The 15217-nt window shown below is 38.7% G+C and overlaps 1 protein-coding gene across 1 annotated transcript; it reads right to left on the bottom strand.

Annotated features, from left to right (window-relative positions):
- Positions 1–7595: 7595 nt before the first annotated feature.
- On the bottom strand, positions 7596–13502 carry LOC123260831. Its single transcript, XM_044722209.1, has 5 exons — positions 13476–13502; positions 13056–13389; positions 8972–11519; positions 8511–8897; positions 7596–8448 (listed from the first exon to the last, which is right to left on the bottom strand). Exons 1-5 carry the CDS (start codon positions 13500–13502, stop codon positions 7596–7598), a joined length of 4149 nt encoding a protein of 1382 aa, XP_044578144.1.
- Positions 13503–15217: the final 1715 nt, after the last annotated feature.

Raw genomic sequence — 15217 nt, 5'->3', positions numbered from 1 at the left:
GAAAAATTATTTCTCGAGAAAATCTGGGATTTAAATTCCTAGACAGGCGTGTCATTGTAAAATAATCTAAATAGAAGATTAAATAATAGTTCAAATAAAATTTAATTTACATTACAACTATTCATAATGTTTTCTCGTACTCCAGTAAATCGATTCTCGGTACCGATTAGTAATAATGCGAATTTACAAAATCAAAATTTATCTTTAATCCAACTCAAAATTCAAATTCAAGTCAATATTTACAATTACAAAATGATTTAATCGGACTAGACAATCCGCAAGGTGACGTACACAACAGTACTGTCAATTATAGTATTGACATTACAAATACGACTGACAATAACGCAAGTAGAGTACCTGACCCTGAAAATACCAACAGTGCGACTCAAACCGATGAGGAAATAATTAGACAATTAAGAGCCGAAGCAGAAACCTGGAAAACAGCTTGTCAACAATTGATGTCACCCTTTGCCAGTACCTTAGCTCGAACGATGTCTAACACGATAAATAATAATAATCACATCAACGACACATATGCGTTTCAGCCGCGGGAATTATTACCGAGTTCAAATTTTTCAGCGGGAAATCACTCCGTGCCGCCCACACTTGATTTTTTCCATTCGGACATGCTTCCCTACTCTACAGCATCAGCCCCAACGTTTAGTGGGACTACGCGTTTACCGTACGCGCTTCCACTGCTTGCTCCACCACTCATACCACCGGTGCCTCAACATATACCAGCTACACACGTACAGTCTCATACTACGTTACCACACGTAACACAGACTTACACAGCACCACCGACGCCATACTGTGTCAGGTACACACGCACAGTCACACACTACTGTACCTCACGTGACGCATACTTATACAGCACCGATCGCCTCTTTTCATGTGCCTGCGTCACAAACACAGCAATACACATATACTACTCTAGGCATAGTCACAAGCGCTGCTCCCTTTTACATATATCAGAGTACAGTTGCACCCTTACGGACTAATGATATTTGCCGGACTGCAAAATCATGGAATATTTTATTTCCTCCACGCGATTTATCTATTAAATTAGATGCTAAAAAATTTATTAAAAACTTAGAACGAATGGTCAGTAATGATATCCCTTTAGAAAATTTTAAGCCGGTTATTGCTTCAACATAACAGGTAGCATTTTAGATTAGTATTATCAAAATGAACATTTACTTATTAACTGGTTAGTTCTCAAAACTCACTTTAAAGTATGGCAAACCCACCAATCGGATGATACTTCACTACAGGAAATTTATTCCTATTGACAAGCCGATGACGAACTCTGAGTCGCGTTTATTAACCGAATGCAATGCGCGTTTGCTCAATTAGACGAGCCCTTGCCTGAACATCGAAAAATTCGAATTATTATTCAAAAATTAAATTCATAATTTCTACTTAAACTCGGCGAAGAACATATTGATACGTACTCGATATTATATAAACGCGTTAGTACTTGGCAACCAGTAGTAAATTCATATCAACGTTCGTGTAATAACGTAGAAGCAAAACATAATACGGATTCCAACTATAATTTGAAAACTCGAACAAAATTAAATGCTGTTACCAAATCGGAATTAAAGAATTCTAATAAGATGACGATTAAATAGGAAAAAGAACAAAAGACCACGCTTTTTGCATTGTTGAGTTCAAAACCAGTTAACTCACGTAAAGAAATCCCAAAAGATGACCTCTCGGACAAACTTGTATCCTCAATAACTAATTTTCAAGCCTCGATACAGAGTATGTTCGAAAATTTACAAAAGACACTGAACCAAGTACCCTCACGAACTGACTGCGACCGTTGTGGACGCAGTGGACATATTGCTGCAGTCTGTTGTTCACGAACTACAGACGAGATACGAAAAAGAGCCGGTTTACGACCCTTTACGGAAAACCCGGATCCCGAAAATCAGGTAGTTACTCCGGTGATCTCTAATACACCAACTAAAGCTCAAATATCCGTGATACAAATAGTCCGGTCATTTTAGACATAAAAATAGTGATCAAATAAAAAAAATTCCGACAGAGCCAAATCTTCGTAGAGACCTTAGGTTTACCACAAGGAATAAAGTGTCAAAAGTCCCCATCAGTCCCATGTGAGCTTAGGGACTTATTCGGGGCCCAAGGTCAAAATTTTAGGTTTTTTGGATTTTTTTCGAAAACGGTAAGTTTTATCGAAAAAGTACCTCAAAATAAAGTTGTAGATCTTAAAATTCTCTATAAAAATGGTCCCTATAATTTTTTCTCTAAGACCCACTATTTCCCAGATATTGCGCTCGTAAGAATCACGTTCTACATAATATGCACACATTTCCACACCACCTGTGAGGTAGTGTACTTGGCGCATTTTTTTTAACGTGGTATCCCCGGTAGGCCTATTCCACGAACCTTTATGACGTTATTTTCAGGAACAATAATTATTTAATAGTATGAAGATTACTGATATGGGTTACTGAGTTTAACTGTCGTTCTAACTTTTTTTTATTACTTTAATCTGACTCATACTCTTCATATTCAACTTCAACAATCATGTTTTCTTCAATTTCTTCTTGTTCTTCTTCTTCTTCTTCCTGTTGATTAACGCTTAGAAATTGTTCAAATGAAGATGAATCAGTTGTCTCTTCATCAAAATCACATGAATCTTCCTCTCTTGTATTTAATTGAACATTTGAGCAAGAGACACCTTGGCAATTGGTACACGCTGGAGAACACTGCAACCCTACTTTTTTACAGCCACATTTGGCACTACAACCTTTCTTGCAATTCCAAAAAATAGTGTTAAGAAGTTTTTCTGGAGCAGGGGGCAGTAAAGTTCGAATCGGTTCCAAAGTATTATTTATCAATTTCCAACCCCAGTCTTCAGGGTTCAGTTCATTGCCTTGCCATGTCTGAACTTGATAGTATACTCGAAACAAATGTTGACTAGCAGATGCCGATGTTGGAGGAAGACAAGATAGCTGTACTTGCTTTTTGTTTCGTGTATTTTTTACAAATGTTAAATATCTGTACGTATCTATGCAATCAATTTTTTTTGGAGCTCCATAAACCGCAAGAAGAAACCGAATTCCTTTAGTAATTAGTATTTGAGGTGAAGAATTTATTTCTGTAAATACTTTTGCGCAGTCAATCAAATCATTTTTTTCAAATAATTTTAATACTGAATTTTTGCCCCTTCTAAACATTGCTGACGTAGTATCGCATCCGATTATCGCATGTAAAAATAAAATAAAGTTTTGGCATTTTGGATAAGCTGATAAACTTTTATCAGCTTAAAACTGAAAGACCCAGCTGTAATTTAGACTTGAAGGATCTAGGCCGAACAGCAGTCATTATGCTATGACTAATATTTGTGCAAACTAACTTTAAATGATCCAAATCATGACGCTTATTTTTAAGAATGATTTGTCCCAAAAAAAAAGATAATGATTCGGGAATATCGTTATTTATATCTTCAAACATTCTACCCGGTGGCGGGTACATAGTATTATCAAACATACAAGATTGAATATCTTCTCGAATAATTTCTGCCGCAGTTTTTAAAGTTTTCCACCGTTTTTCCTTTTCATTCAAGTTTTTGTTATCAGACCAGACTTGACTTAAAATGTTTTGGTAATTGTCTACAAAACAAATAAATGTTAATTTTCCAGGCTTCTCTGTAATAATAATTCTACTACCATACTTTAATTTCAATCTTATTTTTATAATCCCGTTTTCTAAAGCTACATTTTGGCAAACATTCTTCAGTTCATCTAACGAAAACTGGCAGTCATCGCTACTTTCAATGAAATTGAAAATTTCCTCCATTGCAGAGTTTATAGCCTCACTTTGAGGACGGCCAATTTTACCGCCAGTATTAGGTCTCAGGAAGGATTTGTAACAACTGTCATGGTATTTAGCGTCAGCAGCAACTAAATCATACTGAAAATTAATACGCACAAAGACAGCTTTTGACACATCATCAGAACGATCTTTAGCTAATTTTAAAATAGAATCTTTGAATGTAAGTGTAGAAACTTTATGAATTTTTCGGCGATAAATCTTCACTTTCTTCTTTTCTGCTTCTTTATCCGCTTCATCGCCACAAAATAAGCAGTGGTTTTTAAAACGAAAGCTGGATTCACTTATTCGCGCTCTAGTATGAGGTGGACTTACTTTTGAAGTACTGGCCTGTTCTTCCTCACGTTGTCTTTTTGATGCAGAGATTGAAGTTTTCCGGGTGTATGATTTTCTGCAATCCACGTGAATTGTAACGGACTTTTGGCTTCTTGAATAATCAGCAAACTCATCACTTCTCGCGACACTTGCATCGATTAAAGTTGGCATTCCACGACTGACCACAACAGTTTCATCTTCAGTCAAAAGTTTATTACAAATAAAGCAAAATTGTGACATTTTTTTTTAAATATTAATCAGCACTAACTTCAATAGTAGACGCTTGTAATAAATACGTATAGTCACTCGAACTGCTCGTTCAACACTAAAAGAAGCAGGTATACGTGAACGACACCACATGGACAAAAGAATAGGCAGATGTTTTTCAAGGCCAGATGTTATTCTATGTTGAGGGGATTCGGTAAGGGACCGGCGGTCATTTTAGAGTAAATTTTCTTAGAATAGTATAACCTATATACATATAAGCGAAATACCACTGACTCATCACCAGATCTCCGAAACTATTGGACCGATTCATTTGAAATTTGGCATAGGTACTCCTTTTTCACCGTAGACGAGAGATTGAAACACTAAATTTTTCAATCTTAAAAAATTTAATTCCTTAGCCCACTAAACCTCGCGGATAAGAGAATAGTCGCCTAAGTTTCATAAAAAGTTTTGGGATCCACTGCTCTTTGGAATATTCCGCTTCCGTATGAATGTTGGTATTTTGTTTAATAGAAAAGGTCTAGACGAAAGTTCTCGCGCGTGCCAGTTAACTTGCTTTAATTACTTACAAATTTGACTGCGAAGATGACCCTTTGTCCTTGATTGACCCTTTTGATTGACGAGATTGGCCGAAATAGTTGTGTGGTGTTGTTTCAATAATGATATATAGTAGTATTAACAATGAACTCAATTTTATTGCACAATTATTCACTTTTGTTATAATTTTATGAATAACTTGGTAACGCAACTTAATAGAATATTGATAATAAAGAGAACATACACTTAATAATAGAAATATACGTGGTTTAACAATAATTGTGGTGAATTATCACCTAATATGAACTGATAATATTAATAAAAGTAGTATAAGATTTCATAATAATTAATAATAGATTTTATATATGATTTTGGTGAGTAGTCACCGAATAGTAGTAATAGTGGTAATAGTGGTAAGATTGACTAAGAAATATCTAGCGTGGTGGTTGACACCGAGGGATAGATCGAAGTGTCGATCATCGCTCAAGTTTTGAGGTTCGTAGCTGATTTTTCCCTCCTCGTGTCGTCTTGTGACGTCACGGGGCTACACATTAATTTAGCTAGTGTCGGTAACGAAAATTTCGGGTGGTAGTTCGCCAGGCTGGTAACATCGGGACATTTTGTAGTGTCTCAAGATAAGAAGGGATTTTGCGCAATTCCTAGCCAAAATCGATTTTTCGTCAACCATCACGTATGCTACCCCCTCCCCTCCCTCTCATTCTTCCCCTCCCCTCCCGTGCCTTCTTCCTCCTTCCCTATCTCGCTCTCTTTTTTTTTGGGGGGAAAAATATCATTTTGATTCTCCAATCTAAGAAACCATCAGTGGCAACTATCAATTATAGAACTGAACCCCACTGTATCCTCCCCCACAACCGTTGCCATGGTAATCGTTGTCATGGTTACCGTTGCCATGGTTACCGTTGCCATGGTTACCGATGCCATGGTTACTGTTACCATGGTTACCGTTACCATGGTTACCGTTACCATGGTTACCGTTACCATGGTTACCGTTACTATGGTTACCGTTACTATGGCTACCCTTACTATGGTTACCGTTACTATGGTTGCTATAATAACTGTCAAAATGAATAAATTTTAATAACAAATTCAGTTGTCAATTAAATTCAGAGGAATCATTAGAATAAAAGTAGACAGTTATTAAATACTAATATTCTATAAATCATCTACAGTATTATTCTATATTATGTTAGGCAAATATATTTTGATTTCAAATTTTCTACCAGGTCGATTCAGTCTAAACTATTGGTTAGTTAATCATTTTTCTTCTGAAAGTTATAGGTCAAAATTAACCCATAATTGTAAGATTCTAAAATGGTTTAAAAAAGTAATATTATAAAAAAAATAATTCTGAGACGAAAAGTCCTTAGCCATTTTTCAATTAACCACATAGATAACTAATGATTAATTAAAAATAACGTCTCTTTATTTGTTAGAGAGAAAGCGCCAGTGTCCAGTAAAGTATGTGCCAAACAAAGACACAACTAACTGTATGACTAACTAGTTTCTATAGCTAACGTAGTCACACATATTTACTTACACATTCACACGTGCAAGCGTCTTCGTTGGAACGCACTTGACTTGACACTAGTGCTCTCTCTCTAACGCATAAAAGGACGTTATTTTAATTAATAATTAATTATCTATGCGTCTGATTAAAAAATGAGTGAGCCTCACAGACATAAGGTCACAATAGAAGTGAAACTTTTTTAAGCCGCTTTAAATAAATAAACAGATCAATATATATAAATATATATTATAGCATTTCATTTATTCTCAAACAAAATAAATTTATTGGATTAATTATTCGGTTTTTAAGAATTAAAACAATTACACATTTTTTAATTAAAATTTAAATGAATTTATTTCTAAGAATATTATGTTTACAACAAATGTAAGTTTTATTTTTCCTTTTTATTTTTTAGAATTATCATCTTATTTATTCTTTATTATTACTTGTGAATAATTACAGAAAGAGCGGAAAAGCGGGGATCAGGTTTAGGGTTGGATATCTCAATTAAAACGCGTAATTTATTATCAAAAATAACACTAGTAATTTATTTACATTAATTACACTCAATATTTAATATTTTTAATAGCGGATTGTTAAGATAAAAGCGGATTTGTAAATTACAGCGTGGGTTGCAAAAGCGAAGCCGGTTGACACGTGGTTGAACACTTTGCCGGCACTGAAAAAGCGGTGAAATAAATGCACTGATAACACAATTTACCTATAACAAATTAAAGCGAATTATTAGCGGTTAATTTAAGCAATTTAAATTATAAAAATAGCGAAATGCGGTTAATTAACAATAAGCGAAAGTAAAGCGGAATTAATGGCGACTTGTTGCAACGAAAGCGTGGAAGCGAAAGATAATAAAGATAATTCGTCTTCTTCCTCGTTGACTTGGAGAAGAAGGCTAATGCGCATGTCCAGCGAGAGCGATAGCCAATCAATAATTCGTTCTATTGATGTCGACATCGATAGCCAATAGTAAAATTCAATACATGTGGCGTGATCGAGCGGTCGATTGGCGCAAGCGTGTGAAAATTAGCGGGAACGAGCGCTTGTCAGGTGCGTATTGTAAATTTGGGGAGCCCACAGTGACGTAGTGCTCACTAAGTGGGCCTGTTCACTGAACATTCTCCCCGGCGTTGGCGGCTGCGTCGACAAGATCATCCTCTTCATGCGTCAGTGGCAAGACACAAAGCTTTGTAATTGGGCGTACCAGCTCTGTGTTAACTGTCTTCACAGTTACCACGCGGATTTGTCCATCTGCTCCTGGATGGACAGCAATCACTTTGGCTAATGGCCACTTGGTTGGCGGAAGATCCTCAGTGGTGATCAGTACAACTGAACCCACTTTGATCTGGTTGCGTTGATGATGCCACTTTGAAATGGCCTGGTAGCGGTGGATACAGTCCTGGTAGTAGCGTTTCCAGAAATGTTGCACCATTTGCTGGACTTGTTCCCAGTGCGAGAGCCGAGCAGGTTGTAAATCTGTCAGCGATGGCTCTGGGACTGCGGTCAATGACTGTCCGATTAAGAAATGACCTGGAGTTAATACAGCCAGGTCAGCAGGATCTTCATTAAGCGGTGTAAGCGGTCTGGAATTCAATATGGCTTCAATTTGAGCCAGTAGCGTCGAATACTGCTCAAGCGTCAATAGCGAGTCTCCGATTGTTCTTCGGAGGTGAAATTTAATAGATTTCACAGCGGCTTCCCATTTTCCTCCAAAATGTGGAGCTCCAGGCGGATTGAATTTCCAGTTCGTGCCATCTTGCGCGATCAGACTTGATAATTCTCGTAATGTGCGGGATCCTGCTGCGAATAGTCGTTTCAGCTCTTTTTCTGCTCCTACGAAATTGGTTCCACAGTCAGAATATAGCGTGTGGCAGATACCTCGGCGACTAGTGAAGCGGCGATAAGCGGCGATGAAAGCGGCAGCGGTGTAGTCAGTGACTAGCTCTAGATGAACAGCTGAGCTGAACATGCATACAAAGACAGCAATCCAGCCTTTGTATGTTTTGCTCCACGTCCTTGAAACGTTTTTAGCGTGATGGGTCCAGCATAATCGAGTCCTGTATGCAAAAAGGCTCGAGTTGGCTGTACTCGTGCGGCAGGTAGTTGACCCATCAGCTGTTGAGCGCGTTCTCCACGATGTCTCGTGCAAATTACACAGCGTAGAATAAAGGATCTGACTGGAACACGGCCTCCAATGATCCAGACAGCTTTGCGTAATTCAGCGAGCGTGAGCTGAGTACCTCCGTGAAGCGTTTTGCGGTGCGAATCATCAATCAATATTGATGTAAGCGGTGAATGTCTCGGCAGTATTGCTGGATGCTTCTCTTCTGGGTCCAATAATGCGTTTTTTAAGCGGCCACCGACTCTCAGGACCCCCTGATGGTCGATGAACGGAGTCAGCTTAGTGATGCTGTTGTTTTTGGCAGATCATCACCATCTTGAAACGTATGAATCTCTCTAGCGAAATATTGTCCTTGAGTGAACTTAATCAAAGTCAATTTAGCGCGCTCCAGGTCTGATGGAGTAAGCGGGTAGGCCAGCGAAGATTGTGGAACTCTTTTGAAGCGGTCGATGACACGATGCCAGATGCTGAGCTTCCTAAGTAATGGAAACAGCTGCGAGTAATGCGATAGTAATTGTTGGAGAAGGCAATTTTCTGCTTTCCAAGTTACTAATGTCAGACCTTGGCGTTCTTCTCGATGCGTTGCGTTGTCGGTTGGAGGCTCAAGAGTGGGCCAAGAGGATTCTGGTTCATGAAGCCACGTAGGTCCATGCCACCAGAGAGCGTGTTGCTTTAGTTTTAGCGTAGGTATACCTCTTGAAGCGCAGTCAGCTGGGTTTTGTTTTCCTGGAATAAATTTCCAGGAGACATCTCGAAGCGTTTCTTGGATTTTTCCCACTCTATTGCGGACGAATGTCTTCCAGCGGGTTGCTGGACTTTTAATCCATGCGAGAGTCACGGCGGAGTCAGTCCAGAGATTTATCCTGACATTTCCAAGTGACTGAACTTCTTTAACATGAAGTATCAGTTGTGTTAACAACCATGCGGCTGATAATTCCAAGCGTGGAATTGTCATAGTCTTCAGCGGTGCTACTTGCGTTTTTGAACACAGAAGTGAGACTTTTGTGTTCCCATCAGCGTCAGTGACTCTCAAATACACAGCGGCAGCCATAGCGTTCTGCGAAGCGTCTGAGAACCCGTGCAATTCCATAGTTGCTCCGGGTGCTATATTATTCCAGCGTGGAATGCGGATTGACTCTATGTTGCGGAGATCATCGCGGTATCCAGTCCATTTGTGTATGAGTGATGGTGACAGTTGTTCGTCCCATGACACTCTATCTAACCACAGATCTTGCATGAAGATCTTGGCTTTGACTACTATTGGTGCGAGAAGTCCTAGCGGGTCATACAGCTTAGCGATTTCAGACAAAATAGCTCTTTTTGTCTTTGGCGTCTCTTGCGGTAGCGTGTACTTGAACTGGAGAGCGTCAGTGCGTGAATTCCAGTACATGCCCAGGACTTTTACTGGTGCATCACTGATTTCTTTAAGAGGTGTATCTAGCTGCTTTTCTTGAGCGACTTCAGCGAGTAATTTTAGACTATTGCTAGCCCATTTGGCAAGCGGGAAGCAGCCTGCTGCACACAGTGCTTTTGTTTGCACTGCAACCTCTATAGCGTCTTCTTCATTGTCTGCTCCACCGTAGATGTCATCTACGTAGCGTGTTTTCAACATTGGAGCAACAGCTAGCGGAAAGCGGTGTCCTTCATCCTTCACAAGTTGAATGAGCACACGTACAGCGTCAAAAGGTGCACTAGCGGTTCCGTATGTGACTGTCTTGAGACAGTAAGCGTCTACCAGGTCATTCTCATCTGTCCAGAGAATGCACTGAAGCGGCCAATCAAGAGAGTCGACCTCAATCTGTCTGAACATCTTGGTGATGTCAGTAGCGAATAGAATTTTATTGCAGCGGATTCTCAACATCACGTCAAAAATGTCAATTTGCGTTTTGGGTCCTGCGTGAAGAATATCATTCAATGAAATTCCTGTAGATGTTGCACAGGAACCATTGAACACTGTGCGGAGCTTCGTAGTGGCACTATCAAGCTTCAATACCCCATGGTGAGGCAAGAAGTAAGCGTTTGCGGGCAATTCGTTGATTGGAACTCGTACCATGTGTCCTAGTTGAATATATTCTGCCATGAATGCATGATACATGTCAGAATAATCCTTTTCTCGCGACAAGCGAGTTATTAATCTGCGGAGTGACCCCATGGCTGCGTTAATAGAGTCGCCAAGTTGACTCTCGGGGGCTTTAAGCGGTAATCTCACTACATAGCGTCCATCAGGCTGTCGATAATGCGTTTGACGAAAGTGAACTTCACATTCGTCTTCCTCAGCGTCGTTGAGCGATGAAATTCCTGATGGAACTTCTTCCTGTTCCCAAAACTTAGCGATAGCGTCTTGTAATTCTGTATCAAGTGACGCATGTAATGCTGCGTGTGATGTTGAAGCGGGTTTAGCGGTGACAGCTCCATAAATAATCCAACCAAGCGTGGTGGATTGTGCGATCGGAGCATTGCGAGGTCCTCGTTGAATCTCTGCGTTCATGATCTGTGCGGCTGGTGATGCACCTAGAATAATATCTACAGGGCGTGGCTGTAGATACTGCGGGTCAGCGAGCTTGAGATTCTCAAGATGCGGCCATTTCGGATCAGCGATCACGAACGATGGAAGATCTACCGTCAGTGTTGGTAGAATATGCATGCTGACATGCATTGATGCGGTCGTACACAGCGAACGAAGCTCAATTGTGCTCACACCTAGTGAGCTTCCTGCGGAGACATTGCCAATGCCCTTGAGCATGACCATGTCACGCTGTAGCGGTTGTCCAAGCTTCTTGAAGAGCGACTGTCTCATAAATGAGAGCTCTGAACCTTGATCAATCAACACTCTGGCGGTGATTGGATTACCATGATGCGGGCGTACCTGGACTAAGGCGGTAGCTAGCAATACTTGAGCGGAAAGCGGATCTGAAATAATCAACAGTTAATTTCAAGTTGTAAACGTTCTAAAGGGAACGATTAGTTGCCTGTGCGGAAGATGTAGACTGCGGTGGAGCTGGTTTCGTTGGTGCATCCAAAATGGATGGACATGTGGTGACGTTGACCACATTTTCGGCAATCTTGAGCGGTCTTGCAATCTGCGGCGCGGTGCGGAACACGAAAGTTGAAGCACAAATTGCATTTTTCAACTATCTTGTGTAATTCTCCATAGCGAAGTTATTTAAGGCCCGAAGTCGAGTTTTCAGTCTTAATAAACGGAAAGTTCAGCGTACCGGTGTATGAATGACTATCAGGAGCAGCACCCGATGTGCTCTGCGATGCTCCTGACACTCGACCTTTCCTAGCGGTATTACACTTCACTTAACACAGCACAATTTTTAAGCGGAATGATAAATTAATTTAATTGAGATAGAGCCAGCCTGATCCGGCTCGAGGGACCAATGAATAATTACAGAAAGAGCGGAAAAGCGGGGATCAGGTTTAGGGTTGGATATCTCAATTAAAACGCGTAATTTATTATCAAAAATAACACTAGTAATTTATTTACATTAATTACACTCAATATTTAATATTTTTAATAGCGGATTGTTAAGATAAAAGCGGATTTGTAAATTACAGCGTGGGTTGCAAAAGCGAAGCCGGTTGACACGTGGTTGAACACTTTGCCGGCACTGAAAAAGCGGTGAAATAAATGCACTGATAACACAATTTACCTATAACAAATTAAAGCGAATTATTAGCGGTTAATTTAAGCAATTTAAATTATAAAAATAGCGAAATGCGGTTAATTAACAATAAGCGAAAGTAAAGCGGAATTAATGGCGACTTGTTGCAACGAAAGCGTGGAAGCGAAAGATAATAAAGATAATTCGTCTTCTTCCTCGTTGACTTGGAGAAGAAGGCTAATGCGCATGTCCAGCGAGAGCGATAGCCAATCAATAATTCGTTCTATTGATGTCGACATCGATAGCCAATAGTAAAATTCAATACATGTGGCGTGATCGAGCGGTCGATTGGCGCAAGCGTGTGAAAATTAGCGGGAACGAGCGCTTGTCAGGTGCGTATTGTAAATTTGGGGAGCCCACAGTGACGTAGTGCTCACTAAGTGGGCCTGTTCACTGAACAACTTGAATTATCAACAAATGTTATCAGCGGCTTGTGATAGCTAAAATGTGAAATAAATATTTTTGTCTGTATTCTATTTAAGTATCTCGAAAAAACCGCATCTATTGTTGTCCCATGTTTTGTCGTTGGTTCATATGGATTATTATTTATCGCTAAATCAAATTTGGTCTTTAAAAATTCAACCAAAACGGCCGATGACTCCGATGAAAAATTTACGTTAAAATCTCCACTAAGGATTATAGGTTTTTTTCTAAGTCTTGATTAAGTTCTTCCGCACAGCAGCCGAAAATGGTAGTAGTGCACGATGAATAAATTTTATTATGTCTGTGATATACTTATTCGGTGATATATAAATTGATACTAGTAAAATTGACTGGCCATTTTCCGTTGTACATTCAGCGGCACAGATTTCTTCTACAGCACTGAGTTGTACTCCAAGTGCCTGTATATTATGTACTGAAATGTCCATTGATGGTGTTACAATGTGTGTTGTATCGTTATCATTTTGATAAATAGCTCCACCTCCAGATCTTATATTAGGGCGTTTATATTTAACTACACAATTTAAATTAGGAATGGAAATGTCTTCATCATTATGAGTCCACGTTTCAGACAAAAGTCGAATATTTGAATTAGCAGCTACTTTGTCGATAATGTCATTATTATGGGCTTGTAAACTTTGAATATTCAAACTATAAATTAACAAACCAGGCTTTTTAGTGATAAATTCAAGTAATTGTTATTCTAATGTCACTAATGGGTTTAATGACAGTCTTTGAAGCTCAAGTTTTAACGGACGAAGTGCAGCTGGCTCTGTTCGCCCATAATTAAAAGTAGCCGTATTATTTTTTGTAACGATATATAATTTTTCAATCGTAGTAACTCTCGATAAAGCAACCTACAATAATTATCATTTACTTACCAGGATTAAGAAAATATAATGATGAAATTATTAACACGAATGTATAAACAGGAATTGAGAAATTTATATTTGAGTCAACACGTGTAAATATATATACACCCCACTATACCCCAAAACTATTTACACAAAATAATTAAAAAATATAATGAAAAATAATTTTCCAGGAATAAATTTTAATATATATATCAAATAAGTGTATTTTTATACGCTGATATACGCATATACATATAATATATACACACACATTATATATATATATATATATAAGTAATGTGGTGGAATTACGACGCACGCGCACTGCACTCGTCCACTCTACTTGACTCTCCTTAACTCTCCCCACTTTAAAATATATAAGGCTTGCTCGGCTTGCTATGCAAGCGATTCCCCCACTCGCCTACTCTAAACTTTCACTCAATGCTTCTCCTCTAGCACTACTTCCCCTTTTCCGCCTCAAATCGTTCAATTTTACCCTCCGTAAAGAAGTTTCACTTCAAAAAAAAAATAGAAAAACGGTTGGCCCTAAAGGCCATCCCTGCAACTTCCCGTTAATTTTATATTTAAGCGCTCAAAATTGTACTTACTCCGAGCTCAAAAATCTGGTAAAAGTTTAATATAACATTATTTCTTAAATTCTAAAACCAAAATACTTTTGAATGAATTAACCGATTTTTACGCGGTTGGTGGCATTTGACGCAGTTTTTTAGGCCTCATGAAGAGTCTTTGAGTTTTAATCGATCGAAGTAGGAATTTCGATGTAATTCCGAAAAAACATTTTTTTCTGTTTTTTTTTTCGACAACGATAACTCACAAACGAATGAATCGATTGTGACCGGGCTAGCGGCGATCGACGTGGTTTCTTGATTTTGAGAGCTGATTAGTTTTTGGAATTGATCAGTAGTCGTTTAAAAGTAATTCTATAAAAACCACATTTAAAAAATTTTTTTTTGTAGTATTTTTGAAATTTCTCAAAATGTACTGGTTCGAATCGGTCTAAATTGTATTTGAAATCTAAGTTTGGTCGAGCCCTTTCGGATGGCACCAACCGCGATCAAATCGGTCGAGCCGTTCAAAAGTTATAAGAGGTTTACATACGGCCACACACACACACACACACACACACACACACACACACACACACACACACACACACACACACACACACACACACACACACACACACACACACACACACACACACACACACACACACACACATACATAAAGATATACGGACATCACCGCGGAAACATTCGGGGAGACTTCCTAGGACCTCAAAACGTCAACATCCGTTAAAAACTCGATTTTCGAAAAACGGAGTAAAATTAATAACTTCCCGATTTTTCAGCGGGATGTTAAAAATGTTGTGTGAAGTACGCGATTAACTTTGAATTGAAGACTTGAACATAAAACGATAATAAAACTATTAGAGATCGGAAAGAGTATATCAAATAATAATAACTATTCAATTTTATTTATTTCAACCACACTTTCTATAAGTTAATGAATCTGAGATTATTAATAATCATAAAATGGTATTTGACGCAATTTATTGTAACTAATTCATTTGCGATTACTAATAATTATTAGTAATCGAAAATGAATTATAATTATAATGATA

The sequence above is a fragment of the Cotesia glomerata genome, linkage group LG1 (assembly GCF_020080835.1).
Source record: "Cotesia glomerata isolate CgM1 linkage group LG1, MPM_Cglom_v2.3, whole genome shotgun sequence".
Taxonomy (NCBI): domain Eukaryota; kingdom Metazoa; phylum Arthropoda; class Insecta; order Hymenoptera; family Braconidae; genus Cotesia; species Cotesia glomerata.
This window is presented reverse-complemented; position numbering and strand designations above follow the sequence as displayed.

Bases quoted from the DNA above. Each gene is read 5' to 3' on its own strand.
- LOC123260831 (XM_044722209.1), bottom strand. From the start codon at position 13,502: ATGGGCGAACAGAGCCAGCTGCACTTC. The intron at 11,520-13,055 runs GCCAGTCAATTT...TGATTATTTCAG, and splicing joins TGAATGTACAACGGAAAATG to ATCCGCTTTCCGCTCAAGTA. The intron at 8,898-8,971 runs GTTCACTCAAGG...CAAAAACAACAG, and splicing joins GCTAAATTGACTTTGATTAA to CATCACTAAGCTGACTCCGT.